General features: G+C 47.5%; 11 protein-coding genes across 12 annotated transcripts; 8 read left to right on the top strand and 3 right to left on the bottom strand.

Annotated features, from left to right (window-relative positions):
- Positions 1 to 3,197: 3,197 nt before the first annotated feature.
- On the bottom strand, positions 3,198 to 4,378 carry E1B28_005086 (uncharacterized protein; the record flags this gene model as incomplete). 2 transcript variants are annotated; one of them, XM_043149628.1, is made up of 3 exons in its annotated part: positions 4,303 to 4,378; positions 3,499 to 4,226; positions 3,198 to 3,438 (listed from the first exon to the last, which is right to left on the bottom strand). In XM_043149628.1, exons 2-3 carry the CDS (start codon positions 4,188 to 4,190, stop codon positions 3,198 to 3,200), a joined length of 933 nt encoding a protein of 310 aa, XP_043014235.1. In that variant the 5' UTR covers positions 4,191 to 4,226; positions 4,303 to 4,378. The 2 variants fall into 2 exon arrangements, with proteins under 2 accessions (XP_043014235.1, XP_043014236.1); XM_043149629.1 differs by lacking the exon at positions 4,303 to 4,378 and having other exon boundaries at positions 3,499 to 4,294.
- A 77-nt stretch (positions 4,379 to 4,455) lies between these two features.
- Positions 4,456 to 6,841, bottom strand: E1B28_005084 (uncharacterized protein). The gene is made up of 6 exons (XM_043149627.1): positions 6,806 to 6,841; positions 6,183 to 6,722; positions 5,525 to 6,121; positions 5,141 to 5,469; positions 4,701 to 5,076; positions 4,456 to 4,644 (listed from the first exon to the last, which is right to left on the bottom strand). The coding sequence occupies exons 3-6, from the start codon at positions 5,682 to 5,684 to the stop codon at positions 4,592 to 4,594; spliced, it is 918 nt and encodes a 305-aa protein (XP_043014233.1). The 5' UTR covers positions 5,685 to 6,121; positions 6,183 to 6,722; positions 6,806 to 6,841; the 3' UTR covers positions 4,456 to 4,591.
- E1B28_005085 (uncharacterized protein) lies at positions 5,985 to 6,689 on the top strand (the record flags this gene model as incomplete). The annotated part of the gene is made up of 2 exons (XM_043149626.1): positions 5,985 to 6,123; positions 6,178 to 6,689. The coding sequence occupies 2 exons, from the start codon at positions 5,985 to 5,987 to the stop codon at positions 6,687 to 6,689; spliced, it is 651 nt and encodes a 216-aa protein (XP_043014234.1).
- Positions 6,842 to 7,041: 200 nt separating the features above from the next.
- E1B28_005083 (uncharacterized protein) lies at positions 7,042 to 7,819 on the top strand (the record flags this gene model as incomplete). The annotated part of the gene is made up of 3 exons (XM_043149625.1): positions 7,042 to 7,206; positions 7,264 to 7,482; positions 7,545 to 7,819. The coding sequence occupies exons 1-3, from the start codon at positions 7,050 to 7,052 to the stop codon at positions 7,817 to 7,819; spliced, it is 651 nt and encodes a 216-aa protein (XP_043014232.1). The 5' UTR covers positions 7,042 to 7,049.
- Positions 7,820 to 10,814: 2,995 nt separating this feature from the next.
- On the top strand, positions 10,815 to 11,460 carry E1B28_005082 (uncharacterized protein; the record flags this gene model as incomplete). The annotated part of the gene is made up of 3 exons (XM_043149624.1): positions 10,815 to 10,932; positions 10,986 to 11,092; positions 11,143 to 11,460. 3 exons carry the CDS (start codon positions 10,815 to 10,817, stop codon positions 11,458 to 11,460), a joined length of 543 nt encoding a protein of 180 aa, XP_043014231.1.
- A 263-nt stretch (positions 11,461 to 11,723) lies between these two features.
- Positions 11,724 to 12,642, top strand: E1B28_005081 (uncharacterized protein; the record flags this gene model as incomplete). Its single annotated transcript, XM_043149623.1, has 3 exons — positions 11,724 to 12,047; positions 12,095 to 12,288; positions 12,342 to 12,642. The coding sequence occupies 3 exons, from the start codon at positions 11,724 to 11,726 to the stop codon at positions 12,640 to 12,642; spliced, it is 819 nt and encodes a 272-aa protein (XP_043014230.1).
- A 443-nt stretch (positions 12,643 to 13,085) lies between these two features.
- On the top strand, positions 13,086 to 13,416 carry E1B28_005080 (uncharacterized protein; the record flags this gene model as incomplete). The annotated part of the gene is made up of 3 exons (XM_043149622.1): positions 13,086 to 13,098; positions 13,152 to 13,336; positions 13,393 to 13,416. The coding sequence occupies 3 exons, from the start codon at positions 13,086 to 13,088 to the stop codon at positions 13,414 to 13,416; spliced, it is 222 nt and encodes a 73-aa protein (XP_043014229.1).
- A 65-nt stretch (positions 13,417 to 13,481) lies between these two features.
- Positions 13,482 to 13,844, top strand: E1B28_005079 (uncharacterized protein; the record flags this gene model as incomplete). The annotated part of the gene is made up of 1 exon (XM_043149621.1): positions 13,482 to 13,844. The coding sequence occupies one exon, from the start codon at positions 13,482 to 13,484 to the stop codon at positions 13,842 to 13,844; it is 363 nt and encodes a 120-aa protein (XP_043014228.1).
- A 237-nt stretch (positions 13,845 to 14,081) lies between these two features.
- Positions 14,082 to 15,106, top strand: E1B28_005078 (uncharacterized protein; the record flags this gene model as incomplete). The annotated part of the gene is made up of 2 exons (XM_043149620.1): positions 14,082 to 14,812; positions 14,881 to 15,106. 2 exons carry the CDS (start codon positions 14,082 to 14,084, stop codon positions 15,104 to 15,106), a joined length of 957 nt encoding a protein of 318 aa, XP_043014227.1.
- A 338-nt stretch (positions 15,107 to 15,444) lies between these two features.
- On the bottom strand, positions 15,445 to 16,698 carry E1B28_005077 (uncharacterized protein). The gene is made up of 4 exons (XM_043149619.1): positions 16,589 to 16,698; positions 16,249 to 16,526; positions 16,119 to 16,190; positions 15,445 to 16,061 (listed from the first exon to the last, which is right to left on the bottom strand). Exons 2-4 carry the CDS (start codon positions 16,391 to 16,393, stop codon positions 15,511 to 15,513), a joined length of 768 nt encoding a protein of 255 aa, XP_043014226.1. The 5' UTR covers positions 16,394 to 16,526; positions 16,589 to 16,698; the 3' UTR covers positions 15,445 to 15,510.
- A 294-nt stretch (positions 16,699 to 16,992) lies between these two features.
- E1B28_005076 (uncharacterized protein) lies at positions 16,993 to 18,587 on the top strand. Its single transcript, XM_043149618.1, has 5 exons — positions 16,993 to 17,293; positions 17,358 to 17,638; positions 17,698 to 17,776; positions 17,833 to 18,155; positions 18,235 to 18,587. Exons 1-5 carry the CDS (start codon positions 17,137 to 17,139, stop codon positions 18,508 to 18,510), a joined length of 1,116 nt encoding a protein of 371 aa, XP_043014225.1. The 5' UTR covers positions 16,993 to 17,136; the 3' UTR covers positions 18,511 to 18,587.
- Positions 18,588 to 21,987: the final 3,400 nt, after the last annotated feature.

Below are 21,987 nucleotides of genomic sequence, written 5' to 3'. Positions count from 1 at the left end.
GTCCAAAATGTATGATTTGAATACGGAAAAGCTCCATAGACAAGATTCTGCACATGTAGCAGCCCCTAGCGATAAGATTTTGCATGGATTCATAGCTACAGTGCATTATTTTTAGAGATGAAACAAGTAGAGATAGGATTACAAAGCTAGCGTAGAAGTAGTATAAAAGCAGCTCATGTATCCGTAGATAAAGCAAGTACTACCCATGCATAGGAAAGTCCTGAGTGGGTTGCCCGTAAGTAACTGCTCTTGACACCCAATAGAGAGATTTGCCCTGTCTTTGTGCAGTGAAACGATAAGATTTGATTTGAACATACGAGACCGTCGAGGTCAAACTTGAGAACTATCCATCCGTAGGCCACCGAGGTCTTGATTACTGTTTCGTGATCCATTGAGGGTCTTAGCGTTCGTGTCCGCTGAGGACTTAGTTTTCGTGTCTGTCGAGGGCAATAATCTCCAATCGTTCGAATTAGTCTTACCGTAGACAAAATTCATAGTCCCACTTAGTCCACTGGACAATAAACAGAGCCCCTACAAACCCTAGAATTCCCATAGCTGTGGTGTTTTACACTTGCAGTTGCATATTGATTTTATAAGACCTTCATACGATACTGAGACTGTGATCTTGTGCGTAACCTTTGCCAAGCAGTCCACCCTTGCAATCTTTCCTGGTGTGTAGAGTTATTGATAGACTTTACACGGAGGTTTTCTAGTTTTTGGGTTGATTTGGTGTTGGTGCTACTCCCGTAACTCTGATATTAGGTTGACTCTTGAGTGGTATACTTCACCCATTACTGGGTTAATATATGTACATTCTTCCCTTCCTTTTCCCTTCCCTCCACTCCATCACTACCGCTCGCACCCCAACCTTTCCTTCTCTCCTCAACTCTCTCATCCAACTTATTCTTCATGGCAGGCTCAACGAAAAGCAGATAGCAGTCAACACCAAGGGGTGTTCAATCCACTAATGTTACACATGAGGTTCCTATGTAGACATAAGGTCACTGATCCCCCCCCCTCCCCCCCCTCCATCTTCCTAATATGGAAGTATTATTACTAATTTCTTTCCTTTTTTGGACATTTGCTTACCAATTACCTTCCCTTTTCGACCACAGTTTAGATTTCTTTGTGTCTGCCACTGGGCTGGTCTGCATAGCCCATGCATTTCCCCATGCATTTCCCCACTCACACCATTATTTATTTTCAGCAGTGTATGCTGATAGAAATTCAGAAAGTGCTAACCTTGGTAGAAACATCATAACTGTTTGTTTCCCCTTGGCCATATGCATGGTAGAAAATTGATTGTCTACTTTGGACACTTGAGTAAGATTTAATGGCTAAATAAGGAAATTTTCACCATTGTAGCTAGAAAAGTGCTGAAATTGTTTAAAAACCTCAATTTGTGTACATACCACACTGATTTGAGACAGTAACATCATTTCTAACCTACCTGCACCTTTCAACCATAAGGTTATCAATGGCCCCCCCCTCCCCCTACCCCATGTCTTGGAATCTCCCAGTGAACCATCAGCATTTGGGCACTTTGATGGTGCGGCTGCCCTGGGTTTTGGCGGGTTTTGGTGGGTTTTTGGATGGTCACACAACTGCACCACCCGACAATTCCACACAACCTCACAATCCACATATATAAATTGTACATTAATCAATAATTTTATTTATACATGAGTTTAAAATCTGCCAAAAGGATGAATGAAAAGAATTACTAAAATTTAGAATGGTCTTATAGTGAGTGGTAAAGTTTAATGGTAGAGATTTGGGTGGTCAGACAGGTCCATCAATTGATTGTGAATAAACGGACTGGGGTTGCTGATGGCATGGTTGTCAGTTGTTCCAGGTTTTCTTGGGTTGCACAACCCAAGAAAACCCACGGCAATCAAAGTGCCAAAATGCTGATGACACCCCTTGGTCAACATGGTTTCTTGGGAATATTAGCTGCAGAAGCAAGTAGGTCGTCAGTCTCGTCTGCCTTATCATGCCTTCAACAAATTTTTAGGCTGCATGGTTCGTCATTTGTTCTCATCAAGCAAGGATCATCATGAACTCGACGGTTCCCACACCTATTGCTGTGAGTAACCTTTTACTTCTGGTCTGGTTGTTGTTCACTGGTACACAGGCTTTTCACTTTATGCTAGTGCTCCTATCGGATCGGATTGCCATCCGACATCTGATGGATTTACACCTTGGATATGGATTTCGGATGGGCAATTTTTCTATCCGTCATCCGCCGGATAATATCCGACAATCCGTTGGTTATCTGTCAGATGGTAGGTCAAGGAATTCTGATATTTAATAGGTAATTTCTGAGCTATTTCACAAGAAAAATAAATAAATAAAAGTCCTAATAATAATAATAATAACTCGGATACCCCGAAAGTCCAAAAACAATAGGACTCCTCGTGCACGGCGGTCATCATGCCGGTTATTGGTCACTCGACCATTTTTAGTCGTTGTCCCGCATGGCAGCCAGAGGGACATAAAACATGAATTTGATTGGTGATTTATCAAAAATAGCCTCAGACAGCCAAATTGTTGAAGTTTGGGTACATATAACTAGTTTTATTTATTTCAGTAAGTCCTTCACTGTTTTCCGCGAGTATGTATGGCGGATGGACATCTCGGCTTTCTATCCGCCGGATGGCAGGTGGTAACTACTCAATCCGGTCGGATACATCCGTATCCGATCCGAATCCGATCCGCCAGGAGCACTACTTTATGCTAAGTTGGCAGGAGATGACAGTGGTTCTAATCATTTTGATGTACATACTTAGATACTACGACCTATAACTTACTTATTGGAAACCATCAATATACTTGATATTTTGATTATTTGTTACAAGTGCAATCAAAGGGCAATGAAAACAAGACCTACTATTTGCAAGAAAATGCGCAGATTGGCGTCAACTAGAGACACCCGAATGCATGCAAAATGGCACAAATAAGCACCAATTTGTCTAAATTCGTTGGGGGGATGTGGAAATATCAAAATGCGGATAAAGTCACTAACCGCCGCAATTTTGACGCCTTGGTGCAATTTGGTACGAATTATTACTGATTCATGCGAATTCGCATTTTGGGGTTTCCCTGATGTAATGTGTTGTCAAGAGGTCTACCCAGAATGATATTGAATGTACTTTACAAAGCCCGAACACCAGGTATACATATATGTTGTTCAACTACTAGATGTGGTCGAGCCACTCAGTAATAACTTTCATATACTTATCCCTCTCCTCCCACATCGGGGTGTGACTCGACTCCGAAAATGTGTACCACTTAGTCTTGGCCTTCGTGACCTTCCAAAAGTAGGCCTCGCAAACAAAGTCCTGTGCCATGTCGTATCTACCGTTGATCACGAACGTGGGGACTGTGACCTCTTTCAGGCGGTCATCGATTGACCATCCAGCGATAGCACCGGTAAACCTTACGAGTAGTAGGAACGGATAAGTCGGTGTGGACAAAAAAGGAACACCGAACGCTTACATGTTGATGCTCACAGTCGGATCGCCACCCTCCCCAGTTTCCTTGTCTCCAAAGATCTGATCCAAGACACCAAACGTAACCTCCTTCGGGACTGGCGAAACTCGGCACCCATGAACTGCATGGAGCTTCTCCAACGCAGCTCGGTACTTAACCGGATCACCAAACCCAGCCGCCATCCCAGCGTTGATGGATGGATCACCGAGTGCCCCGACGAGCTGCATAGTACTCATTCCCCAGAGTTTCGTCTGGGAAAGCGTATCGGTCAAAACCATGCTCTTCAGCCCCTTGGGATGCAACCTCACTTCGGTTTCCGAAGCAAGCATCCCACCCCAGCTGTGGCCGAGAAGGTCATACTCGTTGATTTTGAGGTGGGTGATAAGGTTGGTCAGCTCGTTCACGAACAGGTCGACTGTGAAGAATTCTTTCGGTTTCTCGCGGAGATGAGTCGATTTGCCGTTCCCGACCTGGTCATAGAACAGCACGGGGCGTGAATACGGGGCGAGGGAGAGGTCTGAGATGGGGAGGAGGTAGTCGTGGGACATTCCAGGGCCTCCGTGTAACACGAGGAGAGGGCGCTTCGTCGAGCCCTTGAGCGAGCCAAAGAGCTTGTAGTAGGTTTTAAGGGTCTCCCCATTGACGACGTAGGGAACGTGGCCTTCTGTGAAAGTAGCGTTGGGAGAGGTAGCAGACATGATGATCTGTGTTAGAGGCCTTGTGGATTTCGCGGACTGAGGGAGGAGTCGATGAAGAAATGAGAATGCCATCGACGGTAGCGAAAGCGAAGTGAAGGGAAACCGTGCTCACCAATTTAGCTATATAGCAGTCAGCTGGACGACACGAGCAGCCTGTCAGTTGTTTAAATATTCACCAGGTATTTGGCTATATAGCAGTCAGCTGGGACGAGCAGCCTGTCAGTGGTTTAAATATTCGTCCTTCCATATCACATCACACGGCGCAGCAGCGTCTTCGAACTCGTAATTGTCACTTCTGTAATGATAACAGTGAGATGATGAATCATGATTTTTCTTGCCGCCCCTTTTTTTGTCGTAACATCAATCATGACTGAAAGTTCGAAACAGAAAAATGCTCAAATTTAGACTACAACTCCAGAAAGGTGAACTGAATCGAACTGTCTCATAGAAACACCTCGTGAAGATGAATCAGGATGTTATGAATTGCCATCAAATTTCCGAGGTTCTCACCGTTTAACGGCATCCCCTTGACCTGCCAAAAATCCAACAAGCAATCATTAATCCCAGGAGAACATGAAACCTCGAAAGTTGTAAACTCCCCCGAGCGGCATAAAAATTCCTTCAGCTTCACCGTGCCGGAAGAGTCTTCCTTGAGTACGAGTCGGTCGGCATACAGCGAACGTCGCCGAGGTGGGGCGGCCCATTTACCAGAAACACCCGCAAGGGGGAAAAGCTCGTCAGCCATATCCAGTTCCCATATGTCAATCGTAACATCGTCCATACGAATAGCAGGGTTATGAGACATATTTACCGGCGGAGTCGAAATCCAAAGCGCACACCGTTCCATCCCGTAATCCAGGTTTCTGAACTGAACAACGGTCGAGACCTGCCCGCATCGTTGAATCATTAGTGAAGGCGGAAAGAAAAAACGCAAGAGACAAGTGCTGTACATTCGGTGTGGCCAGTATATGTCGATCGTCCGGGTAGATCACACCTTCGGGAGAGTAATAACTGCGATCATCCTCAGACATGGCTCGTTGAGGACTCTGAAGATCTGCCTGGAGTACGACATGCGCAAAACTTGATATCGGAGGAAATGTAGGGCTACCGGTGAAGTCAACCTTGTCGAGGCCGAGATAAGTGCTGGCGCGACGCGTTGGAAGCGAGGCTGACATGCTTTGTTGGGCGGTGCCACCGATACCTGAAAGCAAGAGAATAACAGAGACGGTGGAAGATAATATCCCGCCAATGCAAGCCGACAAGTAAACGAGGTTCTCTGCTGCAAGATGGACTTGAACTATCAAAAACAATATTGCTACTACGGGAACGCATACCTTTTTTGCGTGACGGCCGAGGGACATAGGCCTCAATTTCCACGTCGTCTGTCGATCCTCCTTCAGAAGGAAGTAAAGCGTAGCGTGGTCCCCTGCTCATGTCTTCAGGTTTCGAAGGAGTTGAGTTTGAATTTTGAATTTTGAATCCTGGTTGTGACATGTCAGAAATCTGGTACGTGACTGGAAAACAATCGGGACCTATCGTAGGTCAGGAGGACCCAGAATACCCCTCATAGCCTCAGCGCTGAGCGACATGTGCTGGTTTCCCGATCGAACTGGCAGATCCGATGACAGGGACTAGAATTTCCTTTTCAGCTGGAGGTACCAGATCTGAAGGAGAGTCCGAAAAATCTCGCGAGAATCTCCTTTTGTGGTTAATAGTCATTGCGGGCACAATCTTTTTGCAAGTGTTGGAAACGACCGTAAGGGAGATCAAGGGCACAACTGTTCCCAGCAGAACATGTTTCTCCACTTCAACTGGAGGACACTCCCAGCCACTTTCGCTTTCCTGAGCCTAGTCAATCTACTCTTTGCAATATGGCGTTTGAAGCTCGATTGGGCCCAAGCTCTACAATCATCCCGTGAGATTTCAACCTTCTGTGCGTTGTGTTTGAGCTTTCATCCGCTGTATCTGATAATGAGACATATGGTAGCTTACCGCGGACATGATTATCCTAGGGCCATCCCTTCAGCCGATTCCCTCCAATCAGTGTTATTGACCGTTGAGGAGTCCAGACATTATCCAGTTGCTGGATATGAATCGGACCCGCAGTGGGAAGCCTTAGGGGGAAAACCTTGGGGCTATGTACGCTTGAAAACAGACGGAAATCACACACAATTCCACGACACCAACAAGCTGTCTGGGAAGCGAAGGATGTTCGTTGTCACCATGTTCCACGAACTACACTGCTTGCGGCTTCTTAACCTTGCCTTTGACGAGAGCAACGCCGTAGGTGAAGGTCACATTACGCACTGCTTGAATTACCTCAGGCAGATGGCGCTTTGCGATTCGGATTTGACGCTTGAGTCCCACAATTGGGAAGAGCGGTACGGCGGCGGAGGCGGTGATCGTCAAGGAGCAACCCATGTTTGTCGAGATTGGACGCAGGTTGTCGATTTTGTCGAAGACAACTGGAATGAATGGGAACACGAAAAGAATATGTAGTACTACATGGTGTATGTGGGCCAGCGAAGGCCGCTGGCATGTACGAGTCCGAGGTCACGACGGATGTAAGTGCATCTATCAGACAGCGGCCTGCAAAGACTGAGAAGGGAAATTACCTTGAAGCGAAAGGTCGCGTGTTGAAGAGAGTGACTGTGAACGAGGCGTCACTGGAACGTCACTGCGATAAAGCGTTAGGTGTTATCTTATCTGCGGGATAAAAAGGGAAGTAAATTCGCACAGTTAAGCGGACCAAAAAACAACCTCGTCGCGGGTTGAGCGATCCCGTGACCTACTATCTATATTCGGAAAGATCCGATTCAATGATATGCACAATGCACAATGTCTAGCTTGCAAGCTTCTATGTCGACTAGTATGCCTCAAATCCTCTTGAGCAAAGGATCCCTTGCACTTCTCTTGACTTCGATCTCCTTCAGTCTTCTGGTCAACATATATGTGGGATTGGAACTCGGGTTGCGTTGGGCATCTGCGTCAGGTCCGCAGGACGTCCTGACTCCCGGTACTTCCTTCTCGGCCTTCAAAATGGCACGGCCCTAATTAATTTTTTGTATGCCAGACGAAATTCCATTCCCCGTCATGGTTCCAGAAGCTGTTCTCAAAACTGCACCATCTCTTAATTATCCAGTGTCCTCAGACGGGGATCGGAATTGGACGACCCTGGTACCACCACTCTCCTCCGGCTTCATCTACCATCCACGCACCCAACAATTTTATTCGGTCTCCCTGTATCATCAACTGCACTGTCTGAACGCTCTGAGAAAATATATCAGTCGAGGTGCCGTCGATGTTTTCCCTCCCATCCTTAGGGTTTCATTGACATTTGCATTTGGTATCAAGGACCTGAGCTTCGCCTAGATGATGAAGTGGTCACCCATACTGGTCACTGTCTCGATTATCTCCGTGAAGCTCTTCTCTGTCATAGCGATACTACCCTCGAACCGGTACACGATATTATCGTCCCCCCAGATGATCGAAAGAATACATCCCAACATACTGATAAGGTTGCCCAAGGATGGAATGTCTTGCATCGCTGTAAGGATTGGGCGGTTGTTCGCAGGTATTTGGAAGATAACTGGAGATCTTGGCCACCGGAACATCGTGATTCCAAGTAGTCTGTCTTTTCTTGTAACTCAATGCTGATAAATTGAATTGAAAAGAACTTTTTGGCAAGAAGTTATACAGAACGGCTACTGATTTATAGTACAGGAAACCAAAAACTCCATTTCCCAGTGGCTGTAAATCATGCAGACAGGACCATAGAGGGCTGGGAACTCAGTTTGAAATCAACTCCGAAGGTAAATGGCTCCTACCGAAAATTAAGGGAGTCCTATCTCGATATTGGGCGCTGGTAGGTCCCGGAGGGGTACCTTAACTCGTGTCGTTTGCTCCCTCGTCAGAACGACAAGGATGAGAACCGCGATGCTAGCAAGCATAGTGATGATTGAAAGCCCGTAGAAGAGGCGTATGTAGAAGCGAGGGATCTGAGCTGCGTGAGATTTCGTATCATCCAAGGAGTCCGCACTGTCTCGATAGTTCCCGAGCAGCTTTGCATGTACAGAGTCGCTTTCGCGAACTCCATCGTGGTCAAAGTATGTAGAGACAGCGCCAAGCAAGTGTCCCATCATTGGGGGATGAAGGGAAAGAAAGTTTAGTGATCTGGTTTGGACAACCTGAGCGAGGGCCTTGTTTTTTGTTTGTTTGTTTGTATTTCGGACCGGTCTAAAACTGAAACCCATTATAATTAGCGGAGGATCATGACTCCATGAAATAATATCATCGAATACGCAGAACGCCCAAACTACAGGATGTGTGAGTCGTTAACCCATTACGGAACATCCGTTCCCAGTGCGGTTTTCATTTTCGTGGATCGTCTCCCGACATCTTGACTCTTTGGCAGGAACAGGTGCCTCGTCGCAACAAGATTGTTCCTAGTGGGCCGATGCTGTTACTTTTTTTCTGGGGTCTTCTTAAAGGTGAGGTTATGTGGCTGGTCAGATCTCGATTTGCGTGTATTCCTCTCACGTCATTTGTACGGCGCATCGGACTTGCTCCGTCGCAACAAGATTGTTATTTTGAATCTTTCATGGACTTAGCAGGATATTGAAGGGGGTAAATCTTGTCGGGAAGAATTTACATAAAATCCATAGGCACACCAGTTCCTGTTTACCCAAGCTCAATCTTCAAGTGTGCTTTAGTCTCAGTCATGAATCTTTTGAAGTTTGTCACCTTCATCTCAATCGCCGTGGCAGTTCCACTGCTCGTCGTAGGCCTCCCTACTCGTACGTTGATAATTCCAAACTTTTCTTTTCCTTCTTTTCGTCCTCATCCATCCTACCCTAGCCGCTGAGGAAGTCGATTGCCTTGGAAGACGTGACGTGAACGACAAGCGAGCTCTGGCCTTGTGCTTTAGATCTGGTGTAAGCTACTGTTCTTTTTTTCCATTTTCCATTTTGCGTTTTCCGTAAGAACGCATGATTCATGAACGCCTACCTCTTCCAGGAAACTGATTAAATCCAAGCCATACTGGCGCCTTGTTTTGCTGGAATCGGAATGTCAAATTGATTGCTTGTACGAGTTTATGCGTGTCGAATATCATAAATACCTTGTTCTATGAAATGGAATTCCTGCTACTTTCCATACTCATGAAACACTCTGCATTGTCGAAAGTGGTCCCCACGCTGTTTCTTGCAGTTCTGGCTATTCTCGTGTTTTTAGTGGTGGTACCCAAAGACGCAATCAGGCTGCCAACTACCATGACTCCCAATAACCCGGCCGTTCCACCGAGTCCAGGCGCATGCGACGCAGATCGGATTAGAGCACACAGTATGTCCTCATTCTTTTTCTGTTATTGCTTGTGGCAATCCGCTAAGGCACCGGCGCGCGAACCCAGGGGAGCTCAACCCGTCCATTGCTAAGCTTCCGGCGTTGTTCAAAGAACCCCTTCCGACGGTTTACATGTCGCTCGAAAATTCGGTTCATTTCAAGCTCGATTCCGATATCGCCGTCCAAGAGTGGGAAAACGGGACGCTTCCTCGTCGTACCACGATTTCGCTCCCTGTACATGGACCGCAGAAGACTGCAGTTTTCACAACCTCGATGTTTCATCAGATCAGGTGTTTGAACATCATACGTTCTTCAGTGATAGCCTTTCGGTCGGATAGGACGAAGCCTAGTACTCTGACTCGACATTGCATGAACTACCTTAGGCAGATGGTTTTGTGTAGGAGTGATGTGACGCTTGAGAGTGGGAGACATCCGGTAGGGCCGAGAACGGTGGTAAGCGATATAACACATGTCTGCAGGGATTGGAGTGTTGTGTGGAAGGAGACGAGTTTTCAGTAGTTGATTGACTCGATGATATGCCTGATATAAAAATTCAGAAATGAGTATCTTATTAACCAAGTAGGTGGAGATGAGAGATGTAAAACTGAAAAGATGCCAGATTTCATTCAGAAGAATGTGAGAGGCTTTGGTGATGAGTTCGATGAGGTAACACATGCTAGAAGCCAGTTTATCCTCGACAGCAGCATGAAGTCCACCTCCTCTTCATGGGAGTTCAAGGCCTCAGGGTCCATATCAAGGTCGTTATAGTACTTCCTGACATGCTCGCGGATGGTGGTCGGTAATAAGTTTAAGTTACCGAATTTAGTACTCAGTAAGTAAGCCGACAAGCCTGATTCCCACGATCTCAACTATTGTTACATGGCCAGTTCCAATCTGCATTTGTCACTCGCGTTGTTCGTCGTCGTCGATGTCGAGCATACCAATGGCCTGTGCATAACAGTGTGAGCGGCTTTTCCCACCCTATCTTTCTGACCGCAAAAGCCAGTCACCGTACTGTATTGATGGATGCCCTCTTTAGAAGTGTTGCTTCATTTCACAGGCCCCGCTACAATTCCCACTCCCTCGCCATGGTCAGATACGAGGCTCTCGACACAGAGGAGAACCTATCTCTCCTGGAACCTTCTGAAGAGGGTCCCTCGAAGCCTTCGAAGTGCACGAAACGTGTCTCTTTTCTCTACCCTCATCTGTAACCTTCGTCGTCTTTCCGCCACGGTTTTCCTGGTAATAATAGCGGTGGTGTTGGCGGTTCTCTGGCGGATTTTCATGACAGTTGAAGAACTTGAAGAAATGTCACCCGAGCCAGGAAATTCTAATGTGGGTAGTGTGTTTGACGAGAGTCGATGGGCACCGAAACATCGAGATATTCAATGGAGTACGCAAGGTGCGTGTTTGTTCGAACTATTACGATTCGTCTCCTTCTCATTCATTGACTAGGGTCTTCACAAGTGTATATATATCTCGACCAGAACGAGAGCTTCGTTGCTACAGACGTTACAAAGAATGAAACGCGGGTTCTGGCGTACTCGTACTGGTTAAAAGATGTGCGTTTTAGGCCCTTCAAGTTCGAATCTCATGTTGATTCGCATTCCAGAGTTCCGGAAATCCTCTTTTGTTCAAGGATTGGCGTTTTTCTCCCAGTATGAGATTTGTTTTGGTCAAGGCGAATGTCGCGAACGTAGGCGTCCCAGTCGACTTTACACATCCCCCGTTATTCACCAACAGGTTGAAGCGTTGGCATAGATCAAAATTCGGGAACTATTATATCTACGACTTGGCCATAAACTCGACCTTTCCCTTGACTGAGCCTACAGCTGCTCCTTCCACAATCACAGCCGTATGGGCACCCACCGAGGATTCAATTGCTTTTGTGCATAACAACGATCTTTACTATGGTTCTTATCCATTGTGAGTGGAGAGCCCCGAGCTTTAGCTGTTCCTAATAGTTTAACACTTTCTCCGTAGCGAAAGGAATGACACGAGGCGCGTCACAGCGGTTCGAATTCGATATTCAACGGCGTCGGGGATTGGATATACAGGGAGGAAGTACTCTTTGAAGATCGGGCACTATGGTGGTCACCGGATTCGCGTAAAATCGCTTTCCTCTCGTTCAACGACTCTGAAATTGAAACATACACTTTGCCTACATATACTCCGCCAGCCGATTATCAAGGAATGCGATGGCATTCTCTTGATGTCGGTTCGCTTCACTATCCTTTACCAGGCGGAAAGAATCCTGTTGTAGAAGCCCATATCATCGCTATCGACTCGCCTGATCATGTGGTGTCTCTATCAAGGTCTACGGAGTTTTCGGTTGACTCTGTCTTGTTCGAGGTGGCTTGGACCACTTCCGATATGCTTCTCGTAAAGGAGATGAGCAGAGATGCGGTGAGAGGACAAGTGCTCATGTTTAACTGGACACAGTTGGTTCCGAGTCGACCACAGCTCGAAGGGGAAGTAGTCCGTCAAGTAGATCTCAAGCCAGGTTGGATCGAGTGTGTAAGTTAGTCTCTGTACAGTTGATCTTTGAACTCATCGATCTGTAGGAACAAACGATATTTCCTCTGCCATCGACGGTTCTAGGTCTTTCGGCATATCTGGACATTGTGGAGGACCGTGAAGGGTACAAGCATATTGCAGTATTCGAGTCTTCACGATCCTCGGAACCCTACTTCATAACCCAAGGCAAATGGGAGGTTACGGGAAAGCTTCTTGGTGTGAACGAAGAACGTAAAACTGTGTACGTCCTCTCTACTCGGTCTCCGAGCTGGGCTGACCGCACGACGCATGCAGTTACTTCCAGGCCCCCTACCCCACGTCTATCCAGAGAAGCATACTATCGGCAAATATTATCGAAAAACAGAATATTATCGAAAAACATGTCTCTGTAACACCGATAGCTGAAGACGGCTACTACCGAGCCGATTTTTCGCCATCTTCAGATTATCATCTGTTGAGTTACGAAGGACCAGGCATTCCGTGGCAAAAAATCATGACCGCCGATGGAGGTGAGAACTCTCGGGACAGAAAGTTTTCGTTCGATGTCTCGCAGTTCTCTCATCCCCGTTTCCTTGTACACACCGGGAGACAATGATCATCTGAGAACCATTCAAGCAACAGAAGAGATGCATCTTCTGACGAACAGTTATGATGGTTTTGGTACGTTTGGGGTTTAATTCAGCTATACCTGGACTTATTTCTGATGTTGGGCCCTGGCCACCAGACTTCAACATCAAAGAGATACGGCCGCCGAACATGGACACCTCGGGGGAAACCAAATATCCAGTGCTATTTACCGTGTAGGTTCTGTCTAGTCGGGCTCGTTTGATTAGCGCTCACTTCCATGTCAAGTTCGAGGGCTCCGTCTAGCCAGATCGTCAATCTTATGTTTCGCAGGGATTGGAACTCGTATGTGACGCATAAACTGCGAAGTATCGTCGTAATGATGGACGGAAGGGGTACGGGATACCAAGGACGAAATCTTTAGAAGCCCTGTGAAGAACCGACTTGGTCGTTGGGAAGCACGGGATGTCATAAATGTTCAAGCAAGGTACGTGATATTTCATGCCAGATCGCCGTGATGTTTTAATCAACTCCCGCCAGAGCATGGTCATCACGTCGATATGTCGATTCTTCTCGTATCGACATTCGGGTCTGGGCGACAGTTGATTGATGATTCAACCGCGATGACAAAAATAGCGGATAGAATTCAGTCCTACGGTGCCTATGTCGCACTGAAGGTCCTCGAGGCAGATGCTGGTTTTCATTCCCTTGTGATGGCTGTCGCGGTAAGTGCCTTTGATGTGATGAGCCCATGATTATCTTGTTCAGACCCCAAGGTTAGCCCGTGGTGAACTGGAGATTGTAAGGTAAGCAAATTCGTTGAGCTTCCCGTTGTCCAATGTTTTTTTTAGCTCCGTTTTTTCAGATTCCATGTTTACCGAACGATACTTGGGCCGCCTAGAGTCCGAGACGTACGCCTCATCATCAGTGCAGAATGTGTCATCATTCAGCCGTGCCCATCTCCTCTTTGTCCACGGGACCGCAGATGTGAATGTTCATTATGACCATTCAGTTCACCTGCTTCGGATGTTGGCAGACGCGGGAATTAAAGATTTTTGGTTCAGATCGTTTCCAGATGCGTGGGTTTTTTACCGATTCCTATTTACTTACCTTCTTCGGTGCGCCACTCAGCTTCTTTCCCCTCTCAACAGTGATCACGCAATGAGAGGTTCCTATCGGGAGCTTTTCGAGTTGATGGAGAAATTCCTGCAGTGGGAAATCGATTATTCATAGACAACTCCATGGCATCGGGGGGTGTCAGAAATCAAGCCGTTTGCGCGTTTTGATGACCCTACTAAGATTTGAGCTATCGAGCACTTGCACATTCGTAGACCAATACGAATTCGGAACGAAAACTCAAGATACGGCAAATATTGGATTTGATTGATTGCTCTGCTTTCTTATAGAAACGACAAGCTAACCATCGAAAATGAAGAGTCCAGCCTCCCAGCGCTCCAGTACAATCTTCCTATGGCCTTTCGTATTCTTTCCTCCCTCATCCTCCTTTCTCTCGGGGCGGCAGTTTCCACGTCCGCTATTGTCCTCGAAGAACAACCTCTCCGTGTCGAGGGTACCCTCTCTGTTCCTTTCAAAGTCAACGGCACTGTATACAAGACATGGGTCTTCCAACACGCTAGTCCCGCCGTCTTGCCAACTGCCCGACCACTTGTCGTCCTCCACGGTGGTCCAGGGCTCACTCATGACTATATGCTCCCCTTGACGGACCTCGCAGCGTCCCGTCCTGTCGTGTTGTATGACCAAATTGGCTCTGGCAAATCCAGCCATGTGGCTAGCAATGATAGCACGTTCAACTGGGGATTGGATGTATTCCTCCAAGAGCTTGACAACGTGCTTAGTATCCTGAACATCGGTCACGACTTCGACCTACTGGGACACTCCTGGGGTGGTGTCATGGCTGCTGAATACGCCGTTCGGAGGAAAAATCCCGGGTTGAAGCATCTCGTTTTCTCGGATTCTTTACCGTCTAATGAGCTCTGGGATCAATCCGAGGGAGAGTTGTTGGCTGCGTTCCCGGAGGAGGTGCAGAGTGATCTTGCGGTTGGGTTTGATGATCCGGTGAGGTATCGAAAGGGGTTGGCAGCGTTTTTTGCGGTGCATGGGTGTACTGTGAATCCAACGCCGCAAGGGGTGAATGTGTCGTTTGATTATCTTTTTGAGGATCCTACTTCGTCGATTAAGATGTAAGTCCCCCCCGTTTTTTCTTCTTATGGTTTTAGAGGATTTATGCCTGTTTTTTTGCTTACCCTAGGGGAGCTGCATTGACTGGATGGAGCATCATCGACCGGTTATCGCAGATTACAGTTCCAACTCTGGTATTGAACGGAGCGGCTGATATCTCTCAAGATTTCGTGAACCAGCCGTATTTGGATCGTATCCCGCGTGTTACGCATTACAAATTTGAGAAGTCGAGTCATACGCCTATGTGGGAGGAGAGGGATGAGTATATGCAGGTTGTTGGGCGGTTTTTGGGATGAAAAATATGAAGATCGATTTGGTTGAATTGATATTACTGCTTCTTGTCGTTCGCTGTGTTGTTTTTCTCTCTCTCTTTCTGTTGTCACCTTCTTTTTCTTCATGTATGTGGTCCTATGAAATTGGTTCAAGTGCTGTAATCGAATACAAATGTTTTCTCTCCAGAAGCCGTTTACTCTAGTATGACCATGACAATGTGCAAAACGGTGTGCTGTTGAATACAAACTCCGAAATAGTAACGCTAGCTAATATGGCGTGCATAAACTACTAAATTCACAAAAGGTGCTGTTTACTACTAACGGGAACTTTCAGAAACCAAGTTTGCAAAAAACGGCCGTGATAAGCTGGTGAAAAGATCAAATTGAATTTCAGATTCAAACTATGTATGTATGCAAGTACGCAAATGTCAATTATTTACTTGGCCATGATGGTGGTGATCATGGCTATGCTGAGGCTTGGTGCTATTGCTATCTGTGGCATGGGCATGTCGATGAGGACTCGTACCCGCTGCCGCATTGACATTGACAAGCATTCCCCCCTCACTAACCTCGTACACATCGTCCTTGCGCCACTCATCGTAATTATCCTCAGCCCAAGCCCTTACCTGCGCCCAATCACGGCACACATGGGTAGTACCCTCGCCGTACACAGCCTGTGTCTGTCCGCCATTGACGGTATCAGCAGGTCTTGCGGGCTCGAGTGCGACGTCCGCGTGGCAAAGGAGGAGCTGTCGAAGGTAAGATAGGCAATGGACAGCGTGGTCCAGGTGATGTTGAGAGACATTTCCGGATGCGGCGCTGACAGTTAGGCGGCGGAAACTGTTTAGGCAGTGAAGTTGGTGGTACATTGAGATTGCAAAGAATGCGTGGCCGGAGGGGTCCTCCGGATCGATGGAGGGGAGACGAACGAATCCGTGGCCCTTTGGGAAGAGTGAAGACCAATCGTGCTCATTGTGGGCTGGCAGGGATAAGTTGGTGTGAGCACCAGTGAGATATAGAAAGCAGTCGGACTTACGATCGTAACGATCGGACTCTTCGACAGTCAATGATGCATATCGGACGTTGGCTGGGAGAAACAGTACGCTGTCTGGAGTAGAATCGAACGATCAACTTGAGGATGTGTGCAGTCGCGAGATATCACTGACCATCTTTGATTTGAACAGCGAGGGGGGTTAGCTTGGAACCCTGTAGTATCCAAAGGGTCAAGAGGTTGGAGCAAAAGGAAACGAAGAGTGTCAGAAGAACAGCGTAGATTGTTCCCTTAGAGACCGTGTAGGAAAGACGCGGCATTGGAGGTGGGGGGTCGAAGAGCAATTTCAGAAGTTGAGTAGTACTTAGTGCAGTAGCAACACCCTGGGAGAATCTTGGATATTTCCGCGAACGCCAAATCCGTTTATTGCGAGTGACCCTTGAATGATAGTACCTAGTAAATCATTTGGGTAAGTTTGAGGAAACGGTCGCGAGAAACTTGCGATCGTAACTCACCAACAATCGGGTCAGAGTGGATCCATCGTGGTACATCAACCGCATTTCTGATTCACGCAGCGGCGTACTACAGTTCTCGTCGAAAGTTCGGACTGAGTGTTGAACCATGCGGTCCCGAGGCATCCCGTAACTCACATGACCTTTGTTAACAGTCAGCAATCCGTTGAATGCCTCTTTCCTGGTTACATGCATCAGTCGCTCGTCCTAATGCGAATTGTTGATTTTCAAATGCTCCTGGTACCTGGCCTTCTCCCGCAAATCTTGGTAAGATGTATCGACGGATATGGCCATAATAATCGCCGTAAGGTGAACCAATTAGCGCCTTGTTCCCGCGATGCTTCGGACGACTTGGCAACTGGCACAATGCTGATATCTTGTTGGACATTCCAGGTCGCCACTTCCCGCATGTCATCATTTCCAAGGGTGCCAGAGGTCTTTGGGCGCCTTGAGAGTTCCTCGGTCTCAAAGTTTTAAACTCAAGGTCAAATTTGTAGTTAAAAGTTGGCCAGCTTGAGTGGACAACTCTTCAGGGTTCCCCAGCAATAGCAATGTCAGACGTCGGAGGGAATAACACTACGACTCCTAGCGGGCCACCACCTCAACCAGGCCCCGAGACCGGCTATTACGGCCCTCAAGAACCTCCCCAGCTCATCTGGCTAGAGAATGCAAGCTTCGCCGGTAACACCATGGGCGGCATCTGCTATGGTAGGCCATTCAGTGACTGTCGTCCAAGTCGATCCACACTAACTCGACGTCCTTTTCCTCTTAGGCATGACCTTTGTTCTCTTCTTCCAATGTGTCTTTGCGATTATCAACTCTCCCAACAAGGACGCGAGAAAACCAATGCTTCTCTATGTCATCTTCATGTTCGCCCTTGGCACCATCTTCACCGCAGGAAATTTGAATCTGCAGCAACACAGTTACATCGATTTCCGCAACTTCCCTGGCGGGGGTCCGCTCGGATATGCCCTGTCTCAATATTCAACGTGGCGCGGAATGACGCCTAATGTCGTCTACACCATATCCAACTGGTTCGCAGATGGTCTTTTGGTAAGTCCCCACGGAACTTCGTGCATTGTTGTCTGGCGTGGTAACTTTCGTTTCGACAGATGTATCGATGCTATGTCATCTACAACATGCAAAAGTGGGTCCTCGTCATCCCCGGGATCATGTTCGGTGGTTCTATCTGTAAGTGGGAAATTAAAAAACCCATGTTCAATCAGCCCCACTGACTTACTGAAAAGCGATGGGAGTAATCACACTATATAAGTCCTCTCGCCCCGGCTCGAACCTCTGGGCAGGCATCACCGTCAACTTCGGTCTACCCTACTTTGTCCTCTCCGTGGCACTTAACGTCATGTTGACCCTCATCATCTCATTCCGTCTCCTCTGGCACAGTCGTAAATACAACCTATCCACATCGTCCAGCGGGGTCTACAAGAGGATCGTGTCAATGCTTGTGGAGAGCTGTGCACTGTATTCCTTGTTCTCTATTCTGTTTATTGGGACCTACGCTGCGGGGAACTATGCGTCGGATTTGTTCTTGCCGATTTTATCTCAAGTCCAGGTATGTGTTTGGAACTCGAATTCGAGCGTGCCACGGTCAAAAAAAAACATTCTGACCCATCCCCTCCCCCCACTGGCAGATCATAGCTCCCTTCCTCATCATCATCCGCGTAGCCACTCGAAGATCCGTGACAGACTACATACACGGCAGTAGCGGCTCGGGATCAGGCTACAGAGGCGGCAACATCGTGACTGGTGAAATACAATTCCAAACGACTCAGCTTTCGAGTTTCCACACGCGATCCCATGCCAGTGGACATACCACAGCTCCGAGCTTCAACACCCAGACTGCTATGGAAGACTTGAGTAATGATAGTTTTGGTGATAAGAAGTTGCATAGTGTTGGCACTGTGTGATAGCTATAGTAGCCCCCGAAGTGGTATTCCGAGTCTGCTTTGTGTACGTTATACGATGTAGTACGTCCTTCATCAGGAAAAGGGGGTATGGCGTCCAGGCGCATGAAGGCGCGTTGCGCGCGTCAAGGCGCCCACACGCTGTCAACGCTTCGACGCTGCTGAGGTGCGTAAACGAAAGGTAGGCCTTCCGCCAACGTTGCCACGTGCGTTGGGGTTGCGTCGGGTCAGCGTTACCGAGCGTAGAGAATCCTTACGAGTTACCTGTGAGTTACGTTTAGTAGCGTTGAGATAGACATATAGTGACGAGATGACTCAACGTAGATTCGGGTTGGCTTCAGATGCATCAGGTTACATCCATTTCCTCAACTCGTCCCTAATGTTCCTTACCGTACCCTCAACTCACCTCAAAACTACCTCAGATGAACCCTGCGGGGCATACACTCTTGGACAATATTGCAGATATGGGTGACTGATCATTCATTATTATTAATGTCTATCCAACATGTTTTTTTTTTTTTTTTTTTCAATGGTAAACGCCGTGTATAAGTTGAGTCCATAGTAAAGCTTAGAAAGAGTATTGCCTGCATGTAACCTGTGAGAACAGAATGATTGAGACGAACTTAGACGTAGAGAATGGGAGATACCTTAAAAGGCACCTGCTTCTTCCCCGTCTTGTTCCCCGTTCTCTGCAAGCTCCGCGGCCCCGGCCATAGCCTCCAGCCCAGCAAAGTCGACGCCATTGAAGGCGGAATGAGCCTCCTCCAAGAGGCAGTCACTGTTGCTATGCTCCCTGTAATGGTAATAGTTAGTCGCTGTCGTGCACAGCAAACAAAATAATTTGTACGCTGCCTGCTTGAACATACGGCATGATAGCTGTGCCGCGTATTTGGGGGCTTGGCCTTCAAGGTGCTGCCACGCACTGAGATGGGTAAGATAGCTATATATGTATGTCAATAACGTTCACTGATACACAGGTAAGACCTTACCGTTCCCTGGCTCCTTCGCCGAAGTCAGCTTTTCTCTCCACCCCACCAGCCCAGGCCTTGATATAATGTTCAATCTGCAAGAGACCGTCAGTAGACAAAGCAAACGAACGAAATAGACAAGCAGGATACCGCCATGGAGATGAGAGCAATAAGAGCTCCAGGGATGTACTTAAGCTCCATGAGCATCTTGAAGGAGACCCGATCGGCCTTGTTCCTATTGAAGAACGTGACACGAATAATGTGCACAAATATAGGATTTCCGTAGGGGTCTTGTGGGTCAAAAGAGCGTTTCTGTATATGAAAAGTCAGATGACACAACGGCGAAGCACCACAAAGCACTCGCTTTGATATCTAACTTGCCGAACTTGAACCGCCCGTCTTCCAGCACCCACTCAGTTGCACTCTTGACATCTTTGCTGCTGTTGTAGTCAACTGGGATGCCGAAGAATCCTGCTATGCAGCCTTTGATCCTTATACCAATGGCTGTAGTGAAGGCACCCTTTGAGTAGAACACCTACATATGGACCATCAGTGACGCCTTGAGAGACAAGGGGGTGCTTACAAAAGTGATGAAGGTCTCCCAAGCCTCTGGTTGCGCCTGTAAAAGCGCCAAAGTGGTGGTGAGGGTTCCCCTTTGGGAAGGTGAAGCATTTTTAATAGCCTCGAGGGCGCATTCACGAATAAAATCCGGCTTCGTGACCACGGTGACATCGGGAAACGCATCTCTCAGTCCAATGTGTGCACGTACATGGCTACGCACAATCATCACCAAGTCTTTGGCGGGGGTAGTAAGCATTGCCGATGTCACCTTCGGAGGCTACATGAAGCTGAACATCAGACAAGAAGCACTACCAAAAGTGTGGAAACGTAACCTTTGAAGTGCAGCCAGAAGGAGCAGGCACAACAGCAGCTGTCCTTGGGGTGGCACGAGGAGAGTCCGTTTCGTCGTTGTCGGAGTCGTTGTCGGAGTCTAAGACAATAACCTAGATTAAGGCCAGTCAGTACAGACCTGAGCTCGTAGGAGATGAGAGTTCATACGCCGTTGTTCACCGTTGCTTCTCGCCACTGGCGAGACGGGTGATTCAACGAGCCAGCACTGAATTCTGGGAATTCAAGGATCGGGTCGTCGTCAACGCGAAAATCCGCTTCATCACCATCTTCGATTTCTTCGATTTCATCCTGCTCCTGTGCCTCGTCCTCGTCCTCGTCCACATCCACATCCACATCCACACTGATTTGGTCAAAATGGTCGACACCTGCAATGCCCTTGAAGACCTTGGTGGTCGGTAGTATGCCCTCGTCCTCATCCTCATCCTCAAAGTCATCCCTCTGAGAGGCTGTGGCTTTTGTGATTCTACCCTTTTTAGACTGGGGGCCAGGAGTTGGCTCGTCTAACTCTGCAAACAGAGATGCAGCCCCGAAAACGGAGGTAAGTCTGTGAATAAAACGAGGAAAAATGAAAGCAAAACATACGGTTTCTTTTTAAGCACATTTGGCGGAGGGCAAATAGTGCATCCTCGTCCCCATCTTGTGCTGCGTAAGTCAATGAATGGAACAAATTTGATTTCCATGTACAATTGCTTACCGGCCTGGCGAATCTCCAGAAAGGCCTCTTTCGAGAGGATGTTCCCGTCGAAGGGGATGGGGGCACTGTTTACCTGTTTGCCTGCGACGGTTTTAGCTTTTCCTTTGAGCGGTTTGTTAGAAGCCTTCCTCTGAATCAAAGGGTTTGTTTTCTTCTGAGAGATGATCGTTTTCGGCTTTCGAACCGCAGCATTCATCGGGTCCGTGACCTTGGCAGACTTTTTGAGGGTACGGCCAGAGGATGTGGTCTGAGCTAGGAACATTGTGATTGAAAATACCTAGAGAAGTGGAAAAGTGGAAAATCGAGACAGTGAAGATGAAGAGTCCAGTCATACCACCTTTATAGAACCCAAACCTTTGCATAACGACGCGCATCCTGCTACCAAAGGTACCCAACAGCAGGGTCGTTTTTCTTCTTTTTTTTTTGGCTGGAATGCGGAACTGAACGTTTTGTGTTTTTGCCGTACCGGCGAACCTGTCCGCTGTCGCCCAACTACAGCTGTAGGGAGGTATAGCGGTGGAGCTGGAGTGTGACGAAGAGCGATACATACGATGAATGTTCCTGCATTGAAAAGTCAATGCCTATCTCTTGGAGATGTTTCATAATTTACATACCTATTCTCCATGGTGGTAGAGACGTAATTTTTGGTGCCCTGGCCAAAAGGCAGGATCCTCTAAGCGTAGTTTTTTTTTTTTGCTGGAATGGAAAACTGAACGGACCGAGGTCTTGCCGTAAAGACAAACGTGTGGGTCAGATATGTAACCCTAGCTCTACAGACAGAGAAGGGTTACAGTAGACCAGGAAAGCGCAGCCTCTTACAACAGCTGTAACGAGGCGTAGCGGTGAAGAGGAAGGAGCGATGGTGACCAAGCGTCAAACTTGGGACACGTTAGTGTGACATATGTG

The sequence above is a fragment of the Marasmius oreades genome, chromosome 2 (genome assembly GCF_018924745.1).
Source record: "Marasmius oreades isolate 03SP1 chromosome 2, whole genome shotgun sequence".
Lineage (NCBI taxonomy): Eukaryota > Fungi > Basidiomycota > Agaricomycetes > Agaricales > Marasmiaceae > Marasmius > Marasmius oreades.
This window is presented reverse-complemented; position numbering and strand designations above follow the sequence as displayed.

What these genes read in the sequence shown, in the direction of transcription:
- E1B28_005076 (XM_043149618.1), top strand. Translation starts at nt 17,137, where the DNA reads ATGTCAGACGTCGGAGGGAATAACACTACGACTCCTAGCGGGCCACCA. An exon ending in CATGGGCGGCATCTGCTATG is followed by an intron (nt 17,294 to 17,357) that starts GTAGGCCATTCA and finishes TTTTCCTCTTAG; the next exon opens with GCATGACCTTTGTTCTCTTC. An exon ending in CGATTTTATCTCAAGTCCAG is followed by an intron (nt 18,156 to 18,234) that starts GTATGTGTTTGG and finishes CCCCACTGGCAG; the next exon opens with ATCATAGCTCCCTTCCTCAT.
- E1B28_005084 (XM_043149627.1), bottom strand. Translation starts at nt 5,684, where the DNA reads ATGTCACAACCAGGATTCAAAATTCAAAATTCAAACTCAACTCCTTCG. An exon ending in ATATACTGGCCACACCGAAT is followed by an intron (nt 5,077 to 5,140) that starts GTACAGCACTTG and finishes CGATGCGGGCAG; the next exon opens with GTCTCGACCGTTGTTCAGTT. An exon ending in CAAGGGGATGCCGTTAAACG is followed by an intron (nt 4,645 to 4,700) that starts GTGAGAACCTCG and finishes CATCTTCACGAG; the next exon opens with GTGTTTCTATGAGACAGTTC.
- E1B28_005077 (XM_043149619.1), bottom strand. Translation starts at nt 16,393, where the DNA reads ATGCCGCGTCTTTCCTACACGGTCTCTAAGGGAACAATCTACGCTGTT. An exon ending in CGCTGTTCAAATCAAAGATG is followed by an intron (nt 16,191 to 16,248) that starts GTCAGTGATATC and finishes ATTCTACTCCAG; the next exon opens with ACAGCGTACTGTTTCTCCCA. An exon ending in AGAGTCCGATCGTTACGATC is followed by an intron (nt 16,062 to 16,118) that starts GTAAGTCCGACT and finishes TATCCCTGCCAG; the next exon opens with CCCACAATGAGCACGATTGG.